Below are 20,210 nucleotides of genomic sequence, written 5' to 3' on the forward strand. Positions count from 1 at the left end.
GGTGGGGGGCTGGATCTTTCTGCCCACCTAAAGGCTAGAGGTAAAGCTGTAGGCCCCCTGAAATTAGGGGAGCTATGGGAGCTGACCATCCTGACTTCCCTATTCAAGAAAAGGAGCTGCTTACATCTATTGTTCTGGGCAGTTAGTCAGGTGCTGCTCTTTGTGGTGTGTTCTGCTCGGTGCTGGGCCTGGGAGCAGATATTCCCCATACTTGGCCACAAATACTGACAGCTGGCCTAGGAAGGGGGCAGTAATTTCTACTTGACAGTTCCACATTCATAGTGCACAGGTGGATGAGTGCAGCAGGCCTGTTGACATCAGGCCTTCTGTGGTAAGCTCCTGAGGTAATGGCAGCCTCAGACCCCTGCCATTGGGGGCCAGTGGTGGTTTGCAGAAGAGGGTGGTGGCCCAGCCTTTAGATGATCTGGTTGCTAGTCTGGCCAGGGTAGCGCTCAAACCTCCTGTTGGCCTCTTCACCGAAGGCATCACCTGCAGAATAGACAGGCAGTGTGGGGGATCGTCCTGCACGGGGGCAGGAAGATAGATCCATTGTGGGGAAAGGTTGGAAGAAGTGGAGAGACTGAGGTCCGGAAGTGTATGGGAACTGGGCACAGTGGTGTAATGCCTATAATCCCAGTGGCTTGGGAGGCTGAAGCAGGAGAATTGCAAGTTCAATGCCAGCCTCAGCAACTTAGCGAGACCCTAACTCAGAAAAAAAAAAAAAAAAAATATATATATATATATATATATATGTATATATATATATTGGCTTAGTGGTTAAGTGCCACTGGGTTCAATCTCTGTTACCAAAAAGCAAAAATGAAAATCAAAATGAAACAAATGCACAGGGGGAGATGCAGAAACCACTTAGGGAAAAGCAAATGAAAGCCTTTCCTCCCTTCTCCCAATCCTCCTGGGATTGCTCTTCCCATCAAATACCAATGTGGCAGTTGTGCACCCAGATGCGATGTCCATCATATTTGCAGTTACATTTCATTGCATTGTTGGTGAAGTCACTCTCTGCTACTTCAAAATTTGGGTTGATGACCACCTGTGGGTTAAAAAGGCCACTTGACCCAGCTGCAATTCTCAAGTCCAAATGTGTATGAAATACCCATCCCACCTGCCATCTGGAAGCCCCAGACTCCAGGCACCTGGAGAATGTAGTTTCCTGGCTTTACATCTGTGATGTCAATCCACTGACAGTCGATGTCATGCCTGTAGAGATCCCAGCAACCTACAGTGATGCCCTGCTCTCCAAAGTTGGCACACTCATACCTCTTGGAGACATCTGAAGGGATTGGCATATGTTAGTAAAAAAAAAAAAAATGCTGTGCTTTGGTAGTGGTGAAGTATATTCTGATCCCCAACTCACCCTCCTGACACTCAGTGTCTTCTAGACAGAAACTAGCTTTGTGGCCCTCAGCCACCTTGGTGCCGTTGGGGGTCAGGATATCATAATGAGTGAAGATGTCCATACTGTGGTAATGCCTGTGGGGACAAGGGAACTCCTGTTTCTTTCCCTGACTCCATCAGGCTTGCCTCCTCCCTGTGACCTTGCCCTTCTACTTGTCACCCTCTGCCCTCTCACCCATGGCATTCATGCCACACCCAGGAGTGGCGCCCAGCCTTGGGCCTGAAGTCAGCTCGTCCCAGGTTGTGGATCTGGGAGGAGAATCTAAGCAAACGCCGATGGCCATAAGGCCAATTGGCTAAACGGGCAGAGCTGGCCAGGCAGTTCTCTTCTGCAGCACAGTACAACATGTGCAGGGGCCGGTCCTCGATGTAGGCTGTCTCCTGCACCAGAGCTGAATGCAGCAGCAAATCTGAGGCAGCTGCATGGGAAAGGAAGAAGAGGGATAGGAGTCACTGCTGAGGGGCAGGGACAGATGGGGGTGCTTCCATTCCCCTTAGTGTGAGACTGATTTTCCACGGGGAAGGAGTAACCCCTCCATATTATTGTCCCCTCTCTCCTTACAAAGGGTGGCCCAGAGTCTCCCTTCTTTCACTTGTGACACCCTAACCTTCACTCACTCTCAGAACAGATGACTCCAGCAGTGAAGCGGGTCCCTGTCCTCTTGCAGGTGATGTGGGTGCTGTGATGGGCACATTGGTCCAGGGACAGCTCAGTCCCTGTGCAACGTACTCCACTCATCACCACCTCCGTTATATTCCCGGAGTCCCAGTACCAGGTCTCCTGGGGACATATGTAGGTATTTCTGTGAGGCCCCAGGATCCAGCCTGTTGGCCAAGGGACTCATTTCCATAGTCCTTTGCCCAAAACAGGCTTTGGAGACAATAGCTTTGGCTTCCCTTCTCCTTCCTACTTACCTGCAGACCATGATTGGCGTAGCCCAGACCAAGTTGCCTACAGGCCACCATGGCCTCCAGTGTCCCCCAGTCATCCCCACAGATGAGGCCCCAGCGAAGGTGCCCAGGTCCCCCTACTTGCACCTCAACTCGTCCCTCATGTCGGCTGCGGCCCCCACTGAGTCGGATCTGTAGTGACAGAATGGAAGCACCAGGGGAAGCTTTTGGGGTGGGGTGGTGGGGTCTGTAGTAAGGTTGTGGCTAGAGTGATTTAGCTAGCAAGTGGTGAGGGCAGAAGGAGCTGCAGGGTGGTAGGGCAATGGAACAATGGACTAGGGGCTATAAGGCTGAAGAATAGATGTCAGGACTGGATAAAATGAGAGATGGGAGACCTAAACAAAGGTGGGAAGTATGACTGACCTTGGTCTCCACCCCAGTGTAGGGCAGATTGCATCGCACCCCAGCATCCTGGCTATGGGAACAGTCCTCAGCTGTGATATTCTTAAAGGGACACTTCCAGAGAGACGACTCCTGGCCAGAACATCGAACTTCACTCAAGTGGATGGCACCCATGCCTAGGGTGAGAAATAAAAGCTCAGGAGTTTGTAATTAGACCTTCATTGCCCAGGGAACTCTACCTTCCCAAGGAATATGCCCCCTGGGAATGTGAACCTCCTCCTTCCTTCTCCCTCCCATCTCCCTGCCCCCTCACCCTGCCCCATGCGGGCACCACTCAGAGCCTCTCGTGCACTGCCAAAGCCCAGCTCCCGACACACCACACTGGCTGCCTGCAGATCCCACTTGCGGTCACACACTGTGCCCCATGTGCCAGCCTTCAGGACTTCCACCCGGCCCTCTCCAGGGTGGGCTCCACCTTTTAGACGCACACGTGCCTGTAGAGGGGAGAGATGTGCCCAGCAGAGGTGAATGGAAACAGCCTGGACATGACTAAGTAGAATGTTTGGTGGGAGGGAGTGGGTGTTCTCAGGTCTGTGGCCCACCCCCTGGAAGGTTCCTCTCTGTTCTCAAAGGTCAGGGCTGAGCTTAATGGGAGGGGGTTGGCCAGACTAAGGGGTTTTCCACCTGGGCTGGGAAAGGTCAGTCACTGTCTCACACACCTCCCCCTGAGGCTTCGACTGTTGTTGCTTCTTCTGGCCACTGGACGCCGTGTAGAGAGGGCCTGGCACACAGCTCACCACCGCAGGGGCCCCCCCAGGGCACCTGGTGGTTTCATTGGCACGATAGAACTCCAGAGGACAGAGGGAGAGGTGGGCTTCCGTGCCCACGCACGCCACCCCATGCAGACCAAAGGAGTGTTGCTGCCGCTGGGCCAGCAGCCTGGGGGGACAGGAGTGAGGTGCAGTAGGGTAAAACAATGCTCCTGCCTCTGTGCCCCACAAACCTCTGCCCACTCCATTGCTCCCCCATCCCCCAACCTCTCATCAACACATATTCCCTCTTTCCCCCTTTTGTGTTTCTCTTGAGAGAGACACAGGAATTGCCAAGAGTGTAGCTGAAAGTGCCTTGACCACCCAGACAGGAGGGTCCTTGGGGAACTTCTGCAGCAAAAGAACCCTAGGGAAAGGATAACCAGTCTTGACTTGCTTGACAGAAACCTTGTAGTTTCATGAAGGAGCCAGGAGCTTAGGCTGCTGTACAAATCAAGTGGGAAGCCAGAACTATACAGTCAGAAGCAATAGTCAGTGGGTAGTGGCCAACACCAACTAGATCCTGAATATCCAGAATGAGTAGAACTGTCTATCATGCTGAGACTGAAGTAACTGAGCAAGTCAGGATACAAAGGATGAGGAAATCTTGGATCTAAATGGCTTTCCAGAGGCCAGAGGGGCTTCCAGGTCAGAAACTCTGAAAGGTAGAATATGGTGAGCAGTTACAGGAAGAACAGACCAGATGGTGGCCATAGGAAGGACTGGTGGCATACTATAGTGACATGGCCATATCTACATTCATAGAAGCTCAATTCACAATAGCTAAGCTATGGAACCAACCTAGGTGCCCTTCAATCGGTAAATGGATAAAGAAAATGTGGTATATATACACAAAGGAGTATTACTCAGCTATAAAGAATGAAATTATGACATCTTCCAGTAAATGGATAGAACTGGAGACTACCATGCTAAGTGAAATAAGCTAATGCCCCCCAAACCAAAGGCCAAATGTTCTCTCTGATATGTGGATGCTGACTCACAAATGGGGGTGGTGGGTGGAGGGAGGAGTGGAGGTTCACTGGATTGGACAGGAGAATGGGGGGATGGGAGGGAGGATGGGAATGGGAAAGACAATAGGATGAATCAGACATAACTTTTCTATATTCATATATGAATACATGATCAGTGTAACTCCACATCATGTATAACCACAAGAATGGAAAGTTATAATCCATGGATGTATGATATGTCAAAATACATTCTACTGACATGTATAACTAAAAAGAAAATACAAAAAGGAAGGACTGGTGATGGCATAAGCAGGAATGAAGACATATGAATGCAGGACAGACAAAAGTGGAGGGATTGCATGGTCAGAGAAGGAATGTAGATGGGAATAACAATGACAAAGGTAGCCTAGGATCTGAGCTGAGCTGTAGAAGTCTTTAATGAGATGTCCATGCTTCTACAGTTTCAACCCAACGATGTCCCTTAGACATCTGAGCAGGAAAGTAGGACTAAATTAGAGAATGTAAAGCTTGGAAATAATACTGCAGAGAGATGCTTGAGGAGGGGAAGAAAGGGAGGCTTTGTGCAATGAGAGATTGCAGTGAGGTGTGGGGAGAATAGAAGTACCCTTAAAAGCCACATACCTGTAATGCCAGAGACTCTGGAGGTTAAGGTAGAAGGACCAAAAGTTCAAGGCCAGCCTTAGCAATGTAGTAAGACCCTACCTCAAAATAAAACAAATTAAAAGGGCTGGGGATGTGCGAATACAGCTCAGTGGTAGAACGAACCTGGGTTCAATACCCAGTACTGCCAATTAAAAAAAAAAAAAAAAAGAAAAGTACCCTCTTTGCAGAACACCTGGGTAGAGCCCAGAGATAAAGGGAAGCAGATAGGTGGAATGGACCTGTGAGGCTGATCTGGTGATGAATTATTGCGGTAATCTGCCCTATCAATGTACGTGGAAGGAAGGAATATAATGACTTGAAGCCATTTGCTAGGAAGACAAAGAAAGAAGGAAACATTTCTAACAAAATGGACAAAGGAAGCCTGGAAATTTTACAGAATATCTTTGGAAATTCAGGGGAAATGGATCCTGAAGATCAAAGAGATAAGGTACCACCCCAAAGTTCTGTTCTGCTGCAAATAAATGTCAGAGAGGCCATCAAAGGAAAAAAGTTTCTATTTTCTAAACTCTCTCTTTTCTGTTCTCTACAATGAACAAAATCAATGCAGCAGTGTGTGCTTTAATGTTGGGGTCAGGGAAGTGCAGACTATGGCCATGTGAGGCAAAGATGACCCTAAGCTAAGACAGGTACTGCAAGAACACCCTCAAGTTTTGAGCTACTTTGCAACCACTAGAGGGAGAAACTGGGGAATAAGGGATACCAGGAGTGACCCTGGAACTTGCTGAGGAAAGGAGGGGGACAGTGAAAGAGCTGAATTCTGTGTACCTCGATCACTGCTAAAGAAGTCATCAGCAGGACTTAATTTTAACATGCAAACTGCCTTTTAGAGATCAGTCAGGAGGAAGGATTGGAAGTTTCCCATTTCCTTAACTTCTTAAGGGGCACAGGAGAGAGTCATGGAACTGGGAGTCTAATAGTGTGAGCAGGGCCAGAGAGGCAGGGACTGTGAATCTCACTCCATTCCTGGAAAGTTTCTCACTCCACTTCAGGTAAACAGGTGGCATTTTAGAAACCTAATTACATAAAGGTAGGATGGGAACACTGATCCCTTAGGCAAACTTCTTGGGAGAGAGGTAAGTACAGTGTCTGAAGGAGAAAAGTGCCAGTGTATCTACTAAAACTCACTGAAGGGGACAAACATGTGGAACAAAGTGCAAAAATCTTATGCAAGCTAAATTCCCCAGAGACTGATGTGGGGCCAGTCTTACTTAACATTTCTATAAAGAATCTGGAAAGGGCTTTGTCATAGCTCCTGCTCCTCCACCTCTTGGTCAGCTCTTTCAGCCAAAGAGGGCTCTCTTGCATTCATCCCTGACCACAGTCTGATTCCTCCAACTTCATGATTCTGTGCTCCTGCTCCTCTCCATCCATTCCCAAATTTATTTACCTCTTGATTGGCCCCCTGCCCACTCGGGATTTGGGTTTGACTTTAGGCTTGATGACTGGTCTGCAAAAAGGAGAAAGATGTTGGTGGGAGTAGTGGTTAGATATGTGACCCAGGAGATGTAGAAGGTTATTTTCTGTTTCTGGAAAGGACCTTTCATGCAGAATGTGGGAAGGGACAAAGTAAAGCGTGGCTGGACTTCCCCATACACCACCAAACATATGGCAATCAATGTGTGCACTTCAGGAACTCATGTCATTCTCTGGACTTAGCGATAGTGATGGGAAATCCAGTTTTAAAACTCATGCAGAGAAGAGGAGGTTTGAGGGAAGGTTGAGGAAGGAGGGAGAATGAGATTGCAGGTGAACTAAGGAAGATGAAGAGTTGGGGAGAAGAAGCAGGAATCCAGATGGCTGAGGCTGCAATCCAAGCTATTTGGAGGAAATATAATGATAAGGGACTTCTTAGTTATTTCTACATTATTTCCTCCTTGTGTTTCCTAAAATCAAATCTTGCCCATCCACATGCTTGCCTCCCCACCTTCCCCCAGGAATGGCCATTCTCTAGTCACATTCCTAATCCATCAGCTTGGGTTCTAGGATGGACGTGGATGGTCTGTCATCCATCCATCCACCTCCTGGGTCCTCAGGGGAGTGCAGGAGGTCCCGGGGCTTTTGCCCCATTACCTTCCAAAGGACTTGGAGCGTCGGGCTTTGGCCGCTCGCTTCCTCAACTTTCTGTGAGGATGAGACAATGGTAGTCAGGATCAGTGTAGAAACAAATAGAAAAGGTCAGTGCCATCAGAACGAGGGACAAGATTTCTTTCCCAGCAGTCAGATGGGTTCCTGATGGCAGGATATTCTATCATCAGATACTCCAAAGGCTCTACTTTTCATAGCTATTTGGCCTCAAGTTCATGACCAGGTAGGGAGGAAGTAACAAAGACTGTGAGCTCAGGTGAACAGTGTCCCACCACCAGAACAGCGTCCCAACTTAGATAAGACAGATGGGAAAGGGGGACTCCTGGGTCCAGATGTTGATGGCAAACCTTGGGAAGGTATTAGGGTTTCCACACTGACCAGGCTAGGATAGAGGACTAGCCTGGGGAAGGCCTGGGAAAGCTGACTGCATCATTTTTTCCCTTGGGTGCTCTCTCCAGGAAAGACTCTGGCATTGTCTGGGTCCCAGCTGCAAGATCATGATCAAGGACCAAGGCTGGATATCTGAGAACATTAAATTGGCTTTATTGGGAAGTGTACCCTTCCTCTTCAAGTTCCAATCTCATAAGCTTTGGTCATTCACAAATTGAGTTCATTTTCCAAACTTACTTCCAGGGAAATAAATATTTCAGAGTGATGTTAATTGACTTATTTCATTCTCAGTTTTTTGTTTGTTTTTGACTGGGAATTGAATCTAGGGGCACTTGAGCACAGAGCTACATCTCCAGCCTTTTTTCATTTTGTGTTTTTTTTTAGGTATAGATGGACACAACACAATGCCCCCCCTTTTTTTTTGAGAGAGAGAGAGTTTTTAATATTTATTTTTTAGTTTTCGGTGGACATAACATCTTTATTTTATTTTTATGTGGTGCTGAGGATCGAACCCAGCACCCGGCGCATGCCAGGCGAGTGCGCTACCACTTGAGCCACATCCCCAGCCCTCATTTTGTGTTTTGACATAGAATCTTGTTAAGTTGCTGAGGCTGACCTCAAACTTGCCACCCTCCTGCCTCAGCCTCCTGAGATTGCAGGTGTGTGCCACTACATCCTACTTTGAGGGGTTTCATTAGGTCTAATGTCATAACACACAGAGCCCAGGTCTGTTTCTATCCCTCTTCTCCCTTTAAATTTGAAGACTTTAATTATGGTCTCTCTTTGTCTGGTCTAACTATATATAGATGAATGCAGGTCTTGTCTGTCTGCTATTTTAAGTTTATGTAATTCCCTGTCATCATCTTAGTTGTCCTTTCTTTAAATTTATTCCTGCCTTGCTGTTTCTTTTGAGAAGTCATATTTTGTCATAGTGTACTGCTGAAGGTGCGCGAGGATTTTAATATATGCATTTTAAACAGGTTAGAAGGTGTTTGGCATTTCCTCCCCCAGCTTTTTTCTGAGTATCTACTTAGTTGGTCTTTTTATCAAAACATCCAAAATATCTACTATTCCTACCAAGGAGTATACAACTCTCAGTTTCCTTTCTTGAGACATTACTGAGAGTTTAGAACCTTTCATCTTATAAATATATATGGTGTGAAACTTTTTCTCTTATGTCTTTTTCTCAATATGTCTACTATGGGATGCTTTTGGCATTTTCTTTGACCAATTAACCCAAAGAGAACATCATGAGCTCCAGTGTAGTACTGAGAATTTAATATTATCTGGAAATTTAGACATACCTCATGGGCTAAGGATGTAATTCAGTGGTAGAGCATCTGCCTAGCATTTGAAGTCCTGGGTTTGATTCCCAGAACTGAAACAAAACAAACCAAAACCAAAACCATCTTTTCTAAGTTAAGAATCTTGTAAGGTAGTTGTGTGTGTGTGTGTGTGTGTGTGTGTGTGTGTGTGTAGTTTAAAATATTTCATCTTATTAAATTTCTATCTATTAAATGTTTTATAAATGATTTGGTGATTCTTTAGGATCTTTGTTCATATTTGTCTTGATATACATGTCTTCATTTATATATGTGCTTGTTTCTCACTATTATTGGTTTCTTTCTTCAACCATCAAACATAAATCCTGCCTCCATCTTTACAACTTCTTATTCCATCAAATTGTTTCTTTTCTAAGGCCATTCCCCACAAATGTTTCTGAATTCCATCTCTTACAATTATTTTCTTCTCACACACAACTTCTTCTCAACTAAATTCTTTTACATGGGCAAATCTTTACCACACACATACACAGACACCACACATGCACACAAACACACCCTTTTCATCCAATACCTTTCCACAGCAAAAAATTCCAGGTTTGTGACTCCAGAAGATCAGAAGAAATTTCAGTCCTCACCATTTCTATGTCCTCTTTCTCTACTCATTCCTTAACCTACTCTCTCTTATTTTCTCTACCCACCATTCTGCAATCACTTTTACATTGTTAAATTCAGATAACATCTTTCAGCCTTCATCTTACAGACTTCACCATCCATCTGATTCTCCTGTCTTTTCTCTTTCTTTGGATACCATAAAACTACAATAACCTGGTTTTATTCCTAATTCTACTTGCTCTTTCTTGGTCTTTGCAGGCTTCTAGTTTATCTTGTCATTTAAATTTTCAGAGCTCTTGCCAGATGTGATGGTGCACATCTGAAATTCCAGCTACTCCAGAATCTGAGGCAGGAGGTTGTAAATTTGAGGCCAATCTGGGCAACTTAGGGAGACCCTGTCTCAAAATGAAAAATAAAAAAGGGGTGGGGAACTGGGTATGATGACACACACCTGTGATCCCAGTGACTTGGGAGGCTGAGGCAGTAGGATCACAAGGTTGAGGCTAGCCTCAGCAACTTAGTAAGGCCCTAAGCAACTGAGCAAGACTCTACCTCAAAAAAAAAAAAAAGATACCAAAAAAAAAAAAAAAAGAAAGAAAAGAAAAAGGGGATGTAGCTCAGTGGTAAAACTCCCAGGTTCAATCCCTAGTATTGCAAACAAAATAACACACACACACACACACAAAAAAAAAAAAAAAAACAAAAAAAAACAAAAAAAAAACAAAACAAAAAAACCAATAACAAAAACAAAAGCAGAAAAAACCAAAAAACCCTTTGATAGGTATTCTTCTCACTCCATACTTGTTTCTCAATTTTACATTTTTAAATTCAGATGACATACTTCTCACTCCATACTTATATGGTCTCATTCATATCGTACCTTATATATTCCACTGCCTTCTTCTTGTTTCTGCTTAGATAGCCTTTTTTTTTTTTTGTACTGGGGATTGAACTCAGGGACACTCGACCACTGAGCCACAACCCCAGCACTATTTTGTATACTATTTAGAGACAGGATCTCACTGAGTTGCTTAGTGCCTCACTTTTACAGAGCTGGCTTTGGACTCTGTGATTCTCTTGCTTCAGCCTTCTAAGCCACTGGAATTACAGGCTTGTACCACTGTGCCCATCTCTGATTAGATATCTTGAAGTCATTGAAAAATATAATATAGATCCAAAAACAAACAAACAAGCAAACCAAAAAACCTTCTTAGCAAAAGTCACTCCAAAAACCTAGGAGTCAACCTTGACTTCTTTCCTTGGCTCCTGAAGTCAATCAATAACTCAGTCTTGTCAATTTTACTTCCTTTATATCTATCCAATCCATTCACTCTTACTTTTCTCCAAACTATTTTCAGAAATGCAATGAAAATGATGGTCTGGAGTCACAAACCTGATCATGTCATCTCACAGCCCTTTTCATTAGAACACACTTTAATGGCTTCCCATTACTGTTATTATAAAGTCCTGAATACTTTACATGGCCTATAAGGTCTTCTGTGAGCTGGTGTGTAATTACCTTTCTCATCATTCATTTACCTTTATATTCTCAGCACCTTGGGCAGTGCTTGGCAAAGAGTAGCAGTTCAATAAATATCTATCAAACTGAAATGAGCTAAAGAATGACTTCTTAAACAGCAGTGAAGCTCTTAGAGCCTCAATTTCATTACATGTACAAAAGCAGTAAATAGTTCAATTATCTGAACATTCTTCTCTTCTAAAATTCTAAAACTTGCACATGCTGTAGGGTAGAACTACTCCAACAAGTTTAAAAAATGATAAATATATTAGGTTATGATCTCTTCGACTTCCACTAAAAGCCAGCAAATCAATTTTTTTCCCTCGAAGGAGGGAACGTTTGTTCATACTGTCTTGGCTATCTTTCATAATTGTATTACCTCTAAGGATGCTCCCTCTGTCTGACAAGACCTGTGAAAGAAGATCTATGACTCATCATCAACACAGAGTCTCCCAGGACTTTTGTAATCTCTTTCTCCACTAACAATGACCTCTGTGCTTTAGTATATCTCCTTCCACAGCCTTCGGATCCCAGATTCATTATGAGATTCCAAATGTACAGCAAATATTCCTGCTCTGTGAAAACCACTTCAGGCTATACATATCTGGGGCAATTACAGGTTCTCTAGGGCTTCCCAGGCATGGTCCATCTCTAAAGCTATTTCCATTAACCTGAAGCCAGGAGACATCTGATTCTCTCAGGCAGTTTCAGAATCATCTTAGGTGTCTCTTCTCTAATTTTATCCTATTAATCTTACATCTATTCATTTCCTTCTAACTTGGCTTTCATTCTCCTAATCAGTTTCATTTTTACAACAAACTTCTAACTAGTTTGCTGCATCTAGACCTTGCTCTCTCCACTCACTACTATCATGCAAACCTTAAAAAACACTGGCTTTTTTTTTTTTATCACTTCCTATCCCAAATACCTTTATTGTTAACCTTTTTTTCTACAAGGCAATGGTCAAACCTTCAAATCTGGCACTAAAAATTCCATTTTATGGTCTCATTCTATTCATTCTGATCTCTCTTTCATTATTTCTCAGCAAAACCCTACTCTCGTTTCCTATCTTCTAAGTATATCGTTTTCATTATCATCTCTGTCCCAGTCAACAATGACTTTCATGTTTCAAAGTCAAATGTTCATTTCTTAGTCCTCATGTTTTTAGATCTCTCAGTGGCACTGATATAGTCACTCTCTCCTTGAAGCTCCTTTTCTGGCTTCTAGGTTACCACACTCTTCTGATAGTGTTTCTATCTACCTTATGTCATTATTTCCATTTCATCTTATCTTCCTGGCCTCTTAATACTGAAGCCTCCTGAGGTTCAGTCCTTGGACTTTTCCCCCCACCCTTTTAATGTATACTCAATCTTTTGGTGATGTTTTCCAGTTTTTAGACTTTGTATTCCTATTATTTCTCCCAGTACTGAGGATTAAACCCAGAGTTTCATATATATTAGGGAAGTGCTCTTCAACTGAGCTACACACCCTCAGCCCAGGCCTTTATATACCTTTATTTAACTGAACTCTAGAGTCACATATCCAGTTGCCTTCTTCAACATTACCATTTCAATATCTTAAAGAACCTCAAATTTAAAAGGTCCAAAACCAAGTTTCTAATCTCCATGCCTCTCTCTATCTCCAAGAAAACATGTCCCACCCACTGTCTTCCTTAACAGAGAAGGCTAATACTATTCTTAGCTGAGGCCAAAACCTATGGAATGATACTTAACTCCTCTTTCTCTCACAGGATGCTGATTTCATCAGCAAGTCCTGTCAATCCTGCAACTACACACAAAATTGGATCATTTTCCACGATGTCCATTGGTCACCATCACCTTTTACTTTGTCTAATAACCTCTACTAGTTACCCTGTCTTTTTGTGCCTAATGCCTCCCTAGCATCTACTAATAAAGCAGTCAATGGAAGAGGTTAAAAACAGAGTTCAGATATCACACCTCTGTTCAAACCCTACTTTTACTCTGTTCCTTATCTTACAGAGTAAAAGCCAATGTCCCAAATAGCCCCACTTATCACCTTTGTTCACAGCTGCAGCCACAATGGCCCCCTGGAGAATAATAATGCCTTTTCTCCTCCCCACTACACTAACACAGTCCCCAGAATCTTTTTATTTATGATCTCTTTTTCTGGAAATGCTTATCTATATGTCTGCATAACTTATGTCCTTAACTCCTTTAAATGATTTTACTTTTTATTTTGAGGCAGGGTCTCACTAAATTGCTGAGGGTTTCTGGCCAAATTGCTAAGGCTGACCTTGAACTTGCAATCTTTCTGCCCCAGCCTCCCCAGTTGCTGGGACTGCAAGCATGTGTAACCATGCCTAGCTCTGACCACTCTATTAAAACTGCAGTCCCACTTCTACTTCTTCATTCCCTTTCCTGCTTTATTTTTATTTATTGTACTCATTACCATCCTTACATTTTATGATTTTACTTGTTTTCTGATTCTCCCTTAGTCCATGAAATCAGATATTTTTGTGTTTTGTTCACTGTTGAATCCCTAGTGTCTACAACAACACTTGGCACATGTAGGGTTTCAATAAATAAACGTTGAATGAATGAATCTTTAAAACTTTGTTCATGCTATTCACTTCACTTGGAATGACTGCTATTTAAGTCCTACTGTTCTTTCAGAACCTGATGTTTGAATTAGGAAAGGTAAAGAACAAGCACAGAGAATGAAATATAGCCTCAAATGGAGGATAGTAAAGAAATACAGCACATAGCTGTTTTAAAATGGTTTCATTCTCCAGACCAGATAAAGCATATTTCCCAGAGCTGATAGAACTTGCAGATGTGTCACACTGCCAAGTCAAGGAAAATTTAAGGAATATGGAAAAGATGGGAGATTAGATAATATATTATTAGATAATATGTTGAGATTAGATAATATATTGTTAAAAATAAACAAAAGGAAAATCTACAGATATATAACACTCAAGAATAACTTAGTAAATAGAAAGTTTGTGAGCATTTAGGAAAAAAGATCCTTACAGATCTAAAAGGATTTCAATAAAAATATATTCAAACCATTATTATTTCCTTCAGTGACAGAATTAGTAAATTTGAAGGCTGGAGTTGGCTGTGAACATGGTGTATCTGGATTTTAGCAAAGACCAACAAAACCTTCCATTATTTCATTTTAGATAGGATGGCAAAATGTAGGTTACATCATTGTAATGTTCTGTGTTTCTTCATAAATCTTCACAACTAATTGTTAGAGGCTTGGTATAAATCTAGAGGAAATTTTTTGCAAGAATTAGGCTTTATTTATTTGGTATTGGGGATTGAACCCAGAGGTGCTTTACCACTGAGCCAATTATATCCTCAACCCTTTTTATTTTTTATTTTGATACAGAGTCATGCTAAGTTGCTTAGGGCCTGGCTAAATTGCTGAGGCTGGCCTTCAACTTGTGATCTTCCTGCCTTAGCCTCCTGAATAGCTGGGATTACAGGCATGTGCCACCATACTCAGCAAGAAAAAAACTTTAGTTTTAAACATTTCAGCAATGGTTTTTATGGTCATATTGAGGAAGCCAGAAGGCATAGCTATCATGTCTGTCCACCAGAGAAGGCTGGCAGGGGTGACAGAGGGGAAATCATGTCAAAACTCTAGATTATATCACAGGAGCAGCATGAGATGGCTTTTAAATGACATATCAACCCCTTCACCCCACCAAAAAAAGCAACTCAGGGGCTGTGGCTTTAGCTCAGTGGTAAAGCACTTGACTTGCACATGTGAAGTACTGGGTTCCATCCTCAGCACCACATAAAAATAAATAAAGATATTGTACCAACTACAATTAAAAAATATTAAAAAAAACCCAATAGGGTAAACTCAACATATATTCATGTTCAAAAAGGCCTCTCCATCAGTATTAAAGATAAGCAAAGATCTGAATCGGTTTTAGGTGATTACAAGTCCCATGTAAGCAGTGGGATGCTATCTCAACAGAAAAGCAATGCAAATTTTTGTGCCTTGCCCTATCAGACCACATCTGAAGTAGTGTACTCAGTGGAAAATCATCTAAATGTCAAGAGGGCTTTTAGCAAAACTGACCAAGAGCTGAAGAAAATAAGCATTTTGGGCCTGTGAAATAGATTATAGACAGACAGTGGAAAGATTTCCAAATACATGTATGGCTCCCAAAATCCGTTTCTCAAAATGACCACTTTAGATGCTCCAAGGAAAGGAGACCTTGTAAGCACAGAACCGTTACCAGGATGACCCTGGAAACTAGGTGGAGAGGGTCGGGCGCCTGGGCCAAAGGATGTTTGGGAGAACTTCCCCAGAGTCCTGATGACTCGCGCTCACAGAAGGCCCGGGCGTCCAGTCCGCGCCAGACACACCCAGGCGCAGCCCGGAGTGGCGGGCCGCGCCCTCACTGAACTCGGAAATCGCGAGGCTCCGCGCGCTCCGAGGCCCAGGGAATCTGCCTGTCGACCGCTGACGTCACCCCAGCAGCCACTCAGCAGTCCCCTGGCTCCGACGCGCCGGAGCGGGAACCTCACAGTCCCCATTTCAGATCTCCCTTGGGGACCCCTTCATGGTCCCACACGGTCTCTTAGCAACAGTTTCCTAGTTTCTTCATTATTCCAGACCCCCGTGTCCCCCCAAAGCTTCAGACCCTTTCAGAGGTCGCTGAACACCATTCCTCAAGGAACATGACCCAGCCTCGGTTCGTTCCACCCATGGCCAGCGCCCCTCACCTGTAGAACGCAGTGTTGACCCTCTTTTCTCCAGGGAAGCCCAACATCCCGCAGACCACGTGGCTGTTGTGGGCACTCCATCCTTTGTCACACACTTGAGACCAGCCATCTGGAAGCCTGACTTCAACTAGGCCTTCAGTCACAGGCAGGGGTCGTCTGCCCCACCCAACAGCTGGTCGAAGTCGCACTTCCTCTACTTGTAGGTGATGTTCTACCTGGCAATGGAACCGCAAAAAGGGGAAGGAATCCCAGTATCATCTCTCATATATCCTGCCAACTTTAAGGAACCCCAATTCAGTGTGCTTGCTGTAAACTCAGTGGTGGGATGGGACTGCAGCAGGTTAAGAAGGATGTCATGCCTGCTGTCAGTATGAAGTTTATGGACTCTTCTACAACCACAAGAGTGCAGGGACATGGCACTGAGAAATGGCCAAAGCTGCCAGGAGACACTGAGGAAGGAAGACTTAGGTCTGCCTTTATGGAGCAGGAGTGGGCACTCCATAAAGGAAATGGCTTTGAAGGAGTAGAAAATAAGAAGGGAGATGTTCCAGGAGAGCAGGATGCCTCCTTGGGGTGTCCTGGGATGAGTTGGAGAAGCTCATGCCAAGTTTAGTACCTTGAATGCTAATGCTAAAAAACGTCAACACTGGATTATACAGCTCCTAGAAGCTCTATCATTTGTTCACTACCTCCAAGCCTCCCACCAATTCAAACCATCTCATGGGGGTGGCCTATGGGACCCTCTACCTTTAATCTTTAATACCTTCTTTAACTACATAAGACCATCCTACAGTTCCTGCTGTCTGGCCATCCTGATAGGTGCATATGTGTGTGTGAGTGGTATGTACAGCAGACCTCAATGACATTGGAATCTGAGAATCCAGGTAGGCGCTGGTCCTTGCAGATGACTCCGGCATCCTCATCATGGGTACAATCACTGTTTCCCCAACCCCGGGAGGCACATTCAGTCACACTCTGCTCAGTTCCACTGCAGCTCAGGTTGTCCAGCCAGATGCGGCCTATGGAAGGGGTGGGGGATGAGGGTAGAGAGAAGTTTGGGAAAGAAGGATGGAGTAAGGGGGATACTGGGAAGAGTGAACATCAGGGCCTTACACCTGGCCATCTGGCCATGAGAAGGAACAAGGGACCATGGTGGGGAAAAGTAAAGGACATAAGATTGATGGAAGATTGGTAGTGATCTGAGAATACTCAATAATTTAACAAGGTGAATAAAAAACTAAGAACCAACACTGAAGTTCTGATCAGTTCTTACCCATTCCATGATAGTTATAATTAATCAAGTATATACTGTGTGCCAGGTGCTCTACCATGTGTGTATATATAATTAACCATTCTTAGAACAGAGCTGCCAGAAGACCATTTTATATGAATAGACTGAGTTCAGAGAAATTAAGTGACTTGCTTAAACCACATTGTCAAAGAATGGGGTTTAGGAGTTTGGTCTGTCCATGACACCTGGAAATCTAAGATCCTTTCTCCTCATCCTGTTATTCTCCTATGTGCTTGTCCTGTCTATGTTGCCACATAGTCTCTTGTTCTTTTCTCTGTCTGGACCATACTGAATTCTTATAGATGTCCTCTCAGAATTGGGCAGAACCTGAAAGTTGTCGATTCCTGCCAAGATGCAGGGACCCCCCTCATTTACACCCTGATAGAACTTACCCAGTTTCTGCTGGGATACTTTTCTCCTTCCCAACAGACTGTGTGTGTAACCATCAAAAAAGTCCTTGTGATTCTTTTTTGTTCTTTTTCTTTTTTTTCCTTGTGACTCTTTATAACTTTCCTGAACCATGTCTGATTCAGTCTTTTCAGTCCCTCAGTCACATGACTGTCCTTTCCATATTTGTAGACAACTATCATGTAATTGCTATTCAAGACCTTTTCTTTTTATACCAAACCACCTCTGGTTTCTTAAGCTACTCCCCCTGAAACTAGGCTTCTGAATCTTTCACATCTAGGCAGCTCTTCCCTGAAAATATTTCCATTTTCTACCGTTCCTCTTAAAATGTGACGTCTGCATGGGACACCTTATTCCAAAACTGGTCTAGCTAGTGGGAACTGGTGGATCAGTTGCAGGCTACACTCGCTTCTGTCCATCATTTCCACTATGGGTTCATATGGTGAAGAACCTCCGGACCTCAATGAGAATTTCTCTTAAGCCTACCCCCTCAACCTCTATATGCTAGTTCTAGTTTGATTCTGTTAGCTGCAGTATCTGTGCTTCTTTCTGACATTGGAACATCCATACATCATTTACTAGCTCTCAGCTTCCCTTGAAACCAACTTTACTTTAATCATTACAAGACTCACCTGTATCTGGGCTGTCCTTGTGCATGTTTTTTTTTTTTTTTTTTTTTTTTTTTTTTTTTTTTTTTTTACAATTATCTTTTTGCAGCAGAAAGAAACTTAGAAATAATCTAGTCATTGTGCACATGGTGCATGTGAGGCTCATAGAAAGCAGCGACTAGCCTGAGGTCACAGATCTGGAAGTAACTATGTTGGCTAGTTTGTCACCTATGGGTTTACATGAAGCTGGCTGTTCTTGATGCTGTATGCCCTAGTGGCTGTGCCATTCTGGTGTTCTCTCTCCCTGCACTTAGTCCACACTCAGGTAATACCAAGACTATGTCCGGAGTATTACTGACCTACCTGTTCCAGGGCCATATTTGGCACTGTGGGTCCAGCCTGTGGCCTCTGTGAAGCCCAGCTCACGGCAGAGGACATGGGCAGCCTGCAGTGTGAAGTCATCATCACAGATGGTGCCCCATTCACCAGCTCGCTGTATCTCCACTCGGCCCTCATAGGGTTTCCTGGGGAAGCCAGCCAGCCGGAACCGCAGTCCCTGGCTTCCTGCCTTCTTCTCAGGGCCCGTGGAAGGGGACGGAGACCCCAAGCACAAGCTGCACATGAGGTACAGTAGCAGGCCCCATGGGCTCCACAGCCAGATGCTGACAGGTCGCATGGCAGGAAACGCCTGGACACCCCAGAGAGAGTGTGTAAAGCCCAGAGTCAGAGAAAGGAGGGAGGAGTTGTGGGGAAGGAGATTCCCTTAATGACTGAGAGATAGAAACACACTCTAAATGAAGGCAGAGACACAAAGTCAAAGAGGGATACAGATTGGGGTGTGGGAAGGGGTTCTCTTTCCCTTTTGGAAATAATAAAACTCATAATAAGTAGTTACAACCCACATGTCCTTCCCTAGTTTGCCATCATCTTCATTTATCCCCATTCACCAGTCTTAGAGACCCAGAGATCAGAAGACAGAAGTTAGAGACCAAGAGTCAGAGAATGGTCACGATAAAGAGAGACTGAGAAAAGACACACAGAGAGGAAGACCCAGACAGGATGTGAGAGGAAGGGAGACTGTGGGAATGAAGGGGGCAACACAGAAAGAGACGGTGGAGAGAGACACGCTGAAGATGGATGGAAAATGACAGGGAAAAGAATCATGCACACAGTAATGAGGAGTGAGGGAGAGGGACAGAAGACATGTGAGGAGAGGAATTGACAAGATCCAAGGAGAAGGCAGAGTAGGGATGACCCCGATTAGCCAGACAAATGACAGACAGCTATACAGATTGTGGAGAGAGACAGGCAAAGGGAGACTGGGAGACCCTCAGAACCCTTGAGTGGGAGTCCTATCTGGGCAGATTCCTATCTGCAAATTTTTGTCTCTTTCCCAGGCAGGGAGGGCAGCCGCAAAGGGCTTGTGGAGAAACCGCTGCATTCCCTTCTCAGCACACAGACTTTCAGATGCCCTGCAGGGTCAAGGAGCCCAGTAACGCTAGGCCTCATGCTGGGCAGGGGATGGGGTGGGGTAGTCCAAGCCTTCTGCTCACACCAGTGTGGCTGTCACCGGGCAACGGGAGGCCAGGGTGCGCTCTCCACTCTTTGCCCAAGGCCTTCTCTGTCCAGGGCTGAGAACAACCCCTCCACAGAGAGGGGGCTCCCTGAACATGCTTTCCCCAAACCAGACAAACAGCTCAACAAGACAGCTTTGTTTTGGGAACATTTGGCTTTGGGGCTCAGGGGTAGGGCCTCACAGAGGAGCCCCCTGCCTCCCAGCTGCCCTTCATGAAACACCCTGCACCCCCCACCTTCGATATTTGTTCTTTTCCCCACTCTTCTTGTGTCTCATTCCCCTTTGACAATAATAAAACTCTCAGTTGGTTGGTTTCCCCGACTCCATCCCACACCACCCCTTTTCCTTGGTCCCTCCACATCCTCTACATCCCAAATTCCCCTTTCTCAGGCAGCTTGCCTCCCCTACCTTTGGCTGGACAGGGCCCTAGGGACTGGGAGAAGAGTCCTGGTCCTGGAGATTAGTGCTAGGACTTAAAAAAAAAAAAAAAAGTGCTCGGCCAGGGGAGACTGGACCCCCCCTCTCTCCCCCC

General features: G+C 44.6%; 1 protein-coding gene across 1 annotated transcript; it reads right to left on the bottom strand.

Moving 5' to 3' along the window:
• Positions 1-108: 108 nt before the first annotated feature.
• On the bottom strand, positions 109-20,156 carry Loxl3 (lysyl oxidase like 3). The gene is made up of 14 exons (XM_026397429.2): positions 20,087-20,156; positions 18,466-18,790; positions 16,651-16,814; positions 15,796-16,010; positions 3,429-3,648; positions 3,023-3,203; positions 2,731-2,885; positions 2,332-2,499; positions 2,035-2,197; positions 1,592-1,835; positions 1,376-1,491; positions 1,155-1,291; positions 940-1,051; positions 109-489 (listed from the first exon to the last, which is right to left on the bottom strand). The coding sequence occupies exons 2-14, from the start codon at positions 18,776-18,778 to the stop codon at positions 416-418; spliced, it is 2,262 nt and encodes a 753-aa protein (XP_026253214.1). The 5' UTR covers positions 18,779-18,790; positions 20,087-20,156; the 3' UTR covers positions 109-415.
• Between the last annotated feature and the right edge of the window lie 54 nt (positions 20,157-20,210).

Source organism: Urocitellus parryii, chromosome 12 (assembly GCF_045843805.1).
Source record: "Urocitellus parryii isolate mUroPar1 chromosome 12, mUroPar1.hap1, whole genome shotgun sequence".
NCBI lineage: Eukaryota > Metazoa > Chordata > Mammalia > Rodentia > Sciuridae > Urocitellus > Urocitellus parryii.

Bases quoted from the DNA above. Each gene is read 5' to 3' on its own strand.
- Loxl3 (XM_026397429.2), bottom strand. From the start codon at position 18,778: ATGCGACCTGTCAGCATCTGGCTGTGGAGCCCATGGGGCCTGCTACTG. The intron at 3,204-3,428 runs GTGTGTGAGACA...TCCCCTCTACAG, and splicing joins AGTCGAAGCCTCAGGGGGAG to GCACGTGTGCGTCTAAAAGG. The intron at 1,292-1,375 runs GTGAGTTGGGGA...CAATCCCTTCAG, and splicing joins AGACACTGAGTGTCAGGAGG to ATGTCTCCAAGAGGTATGAG.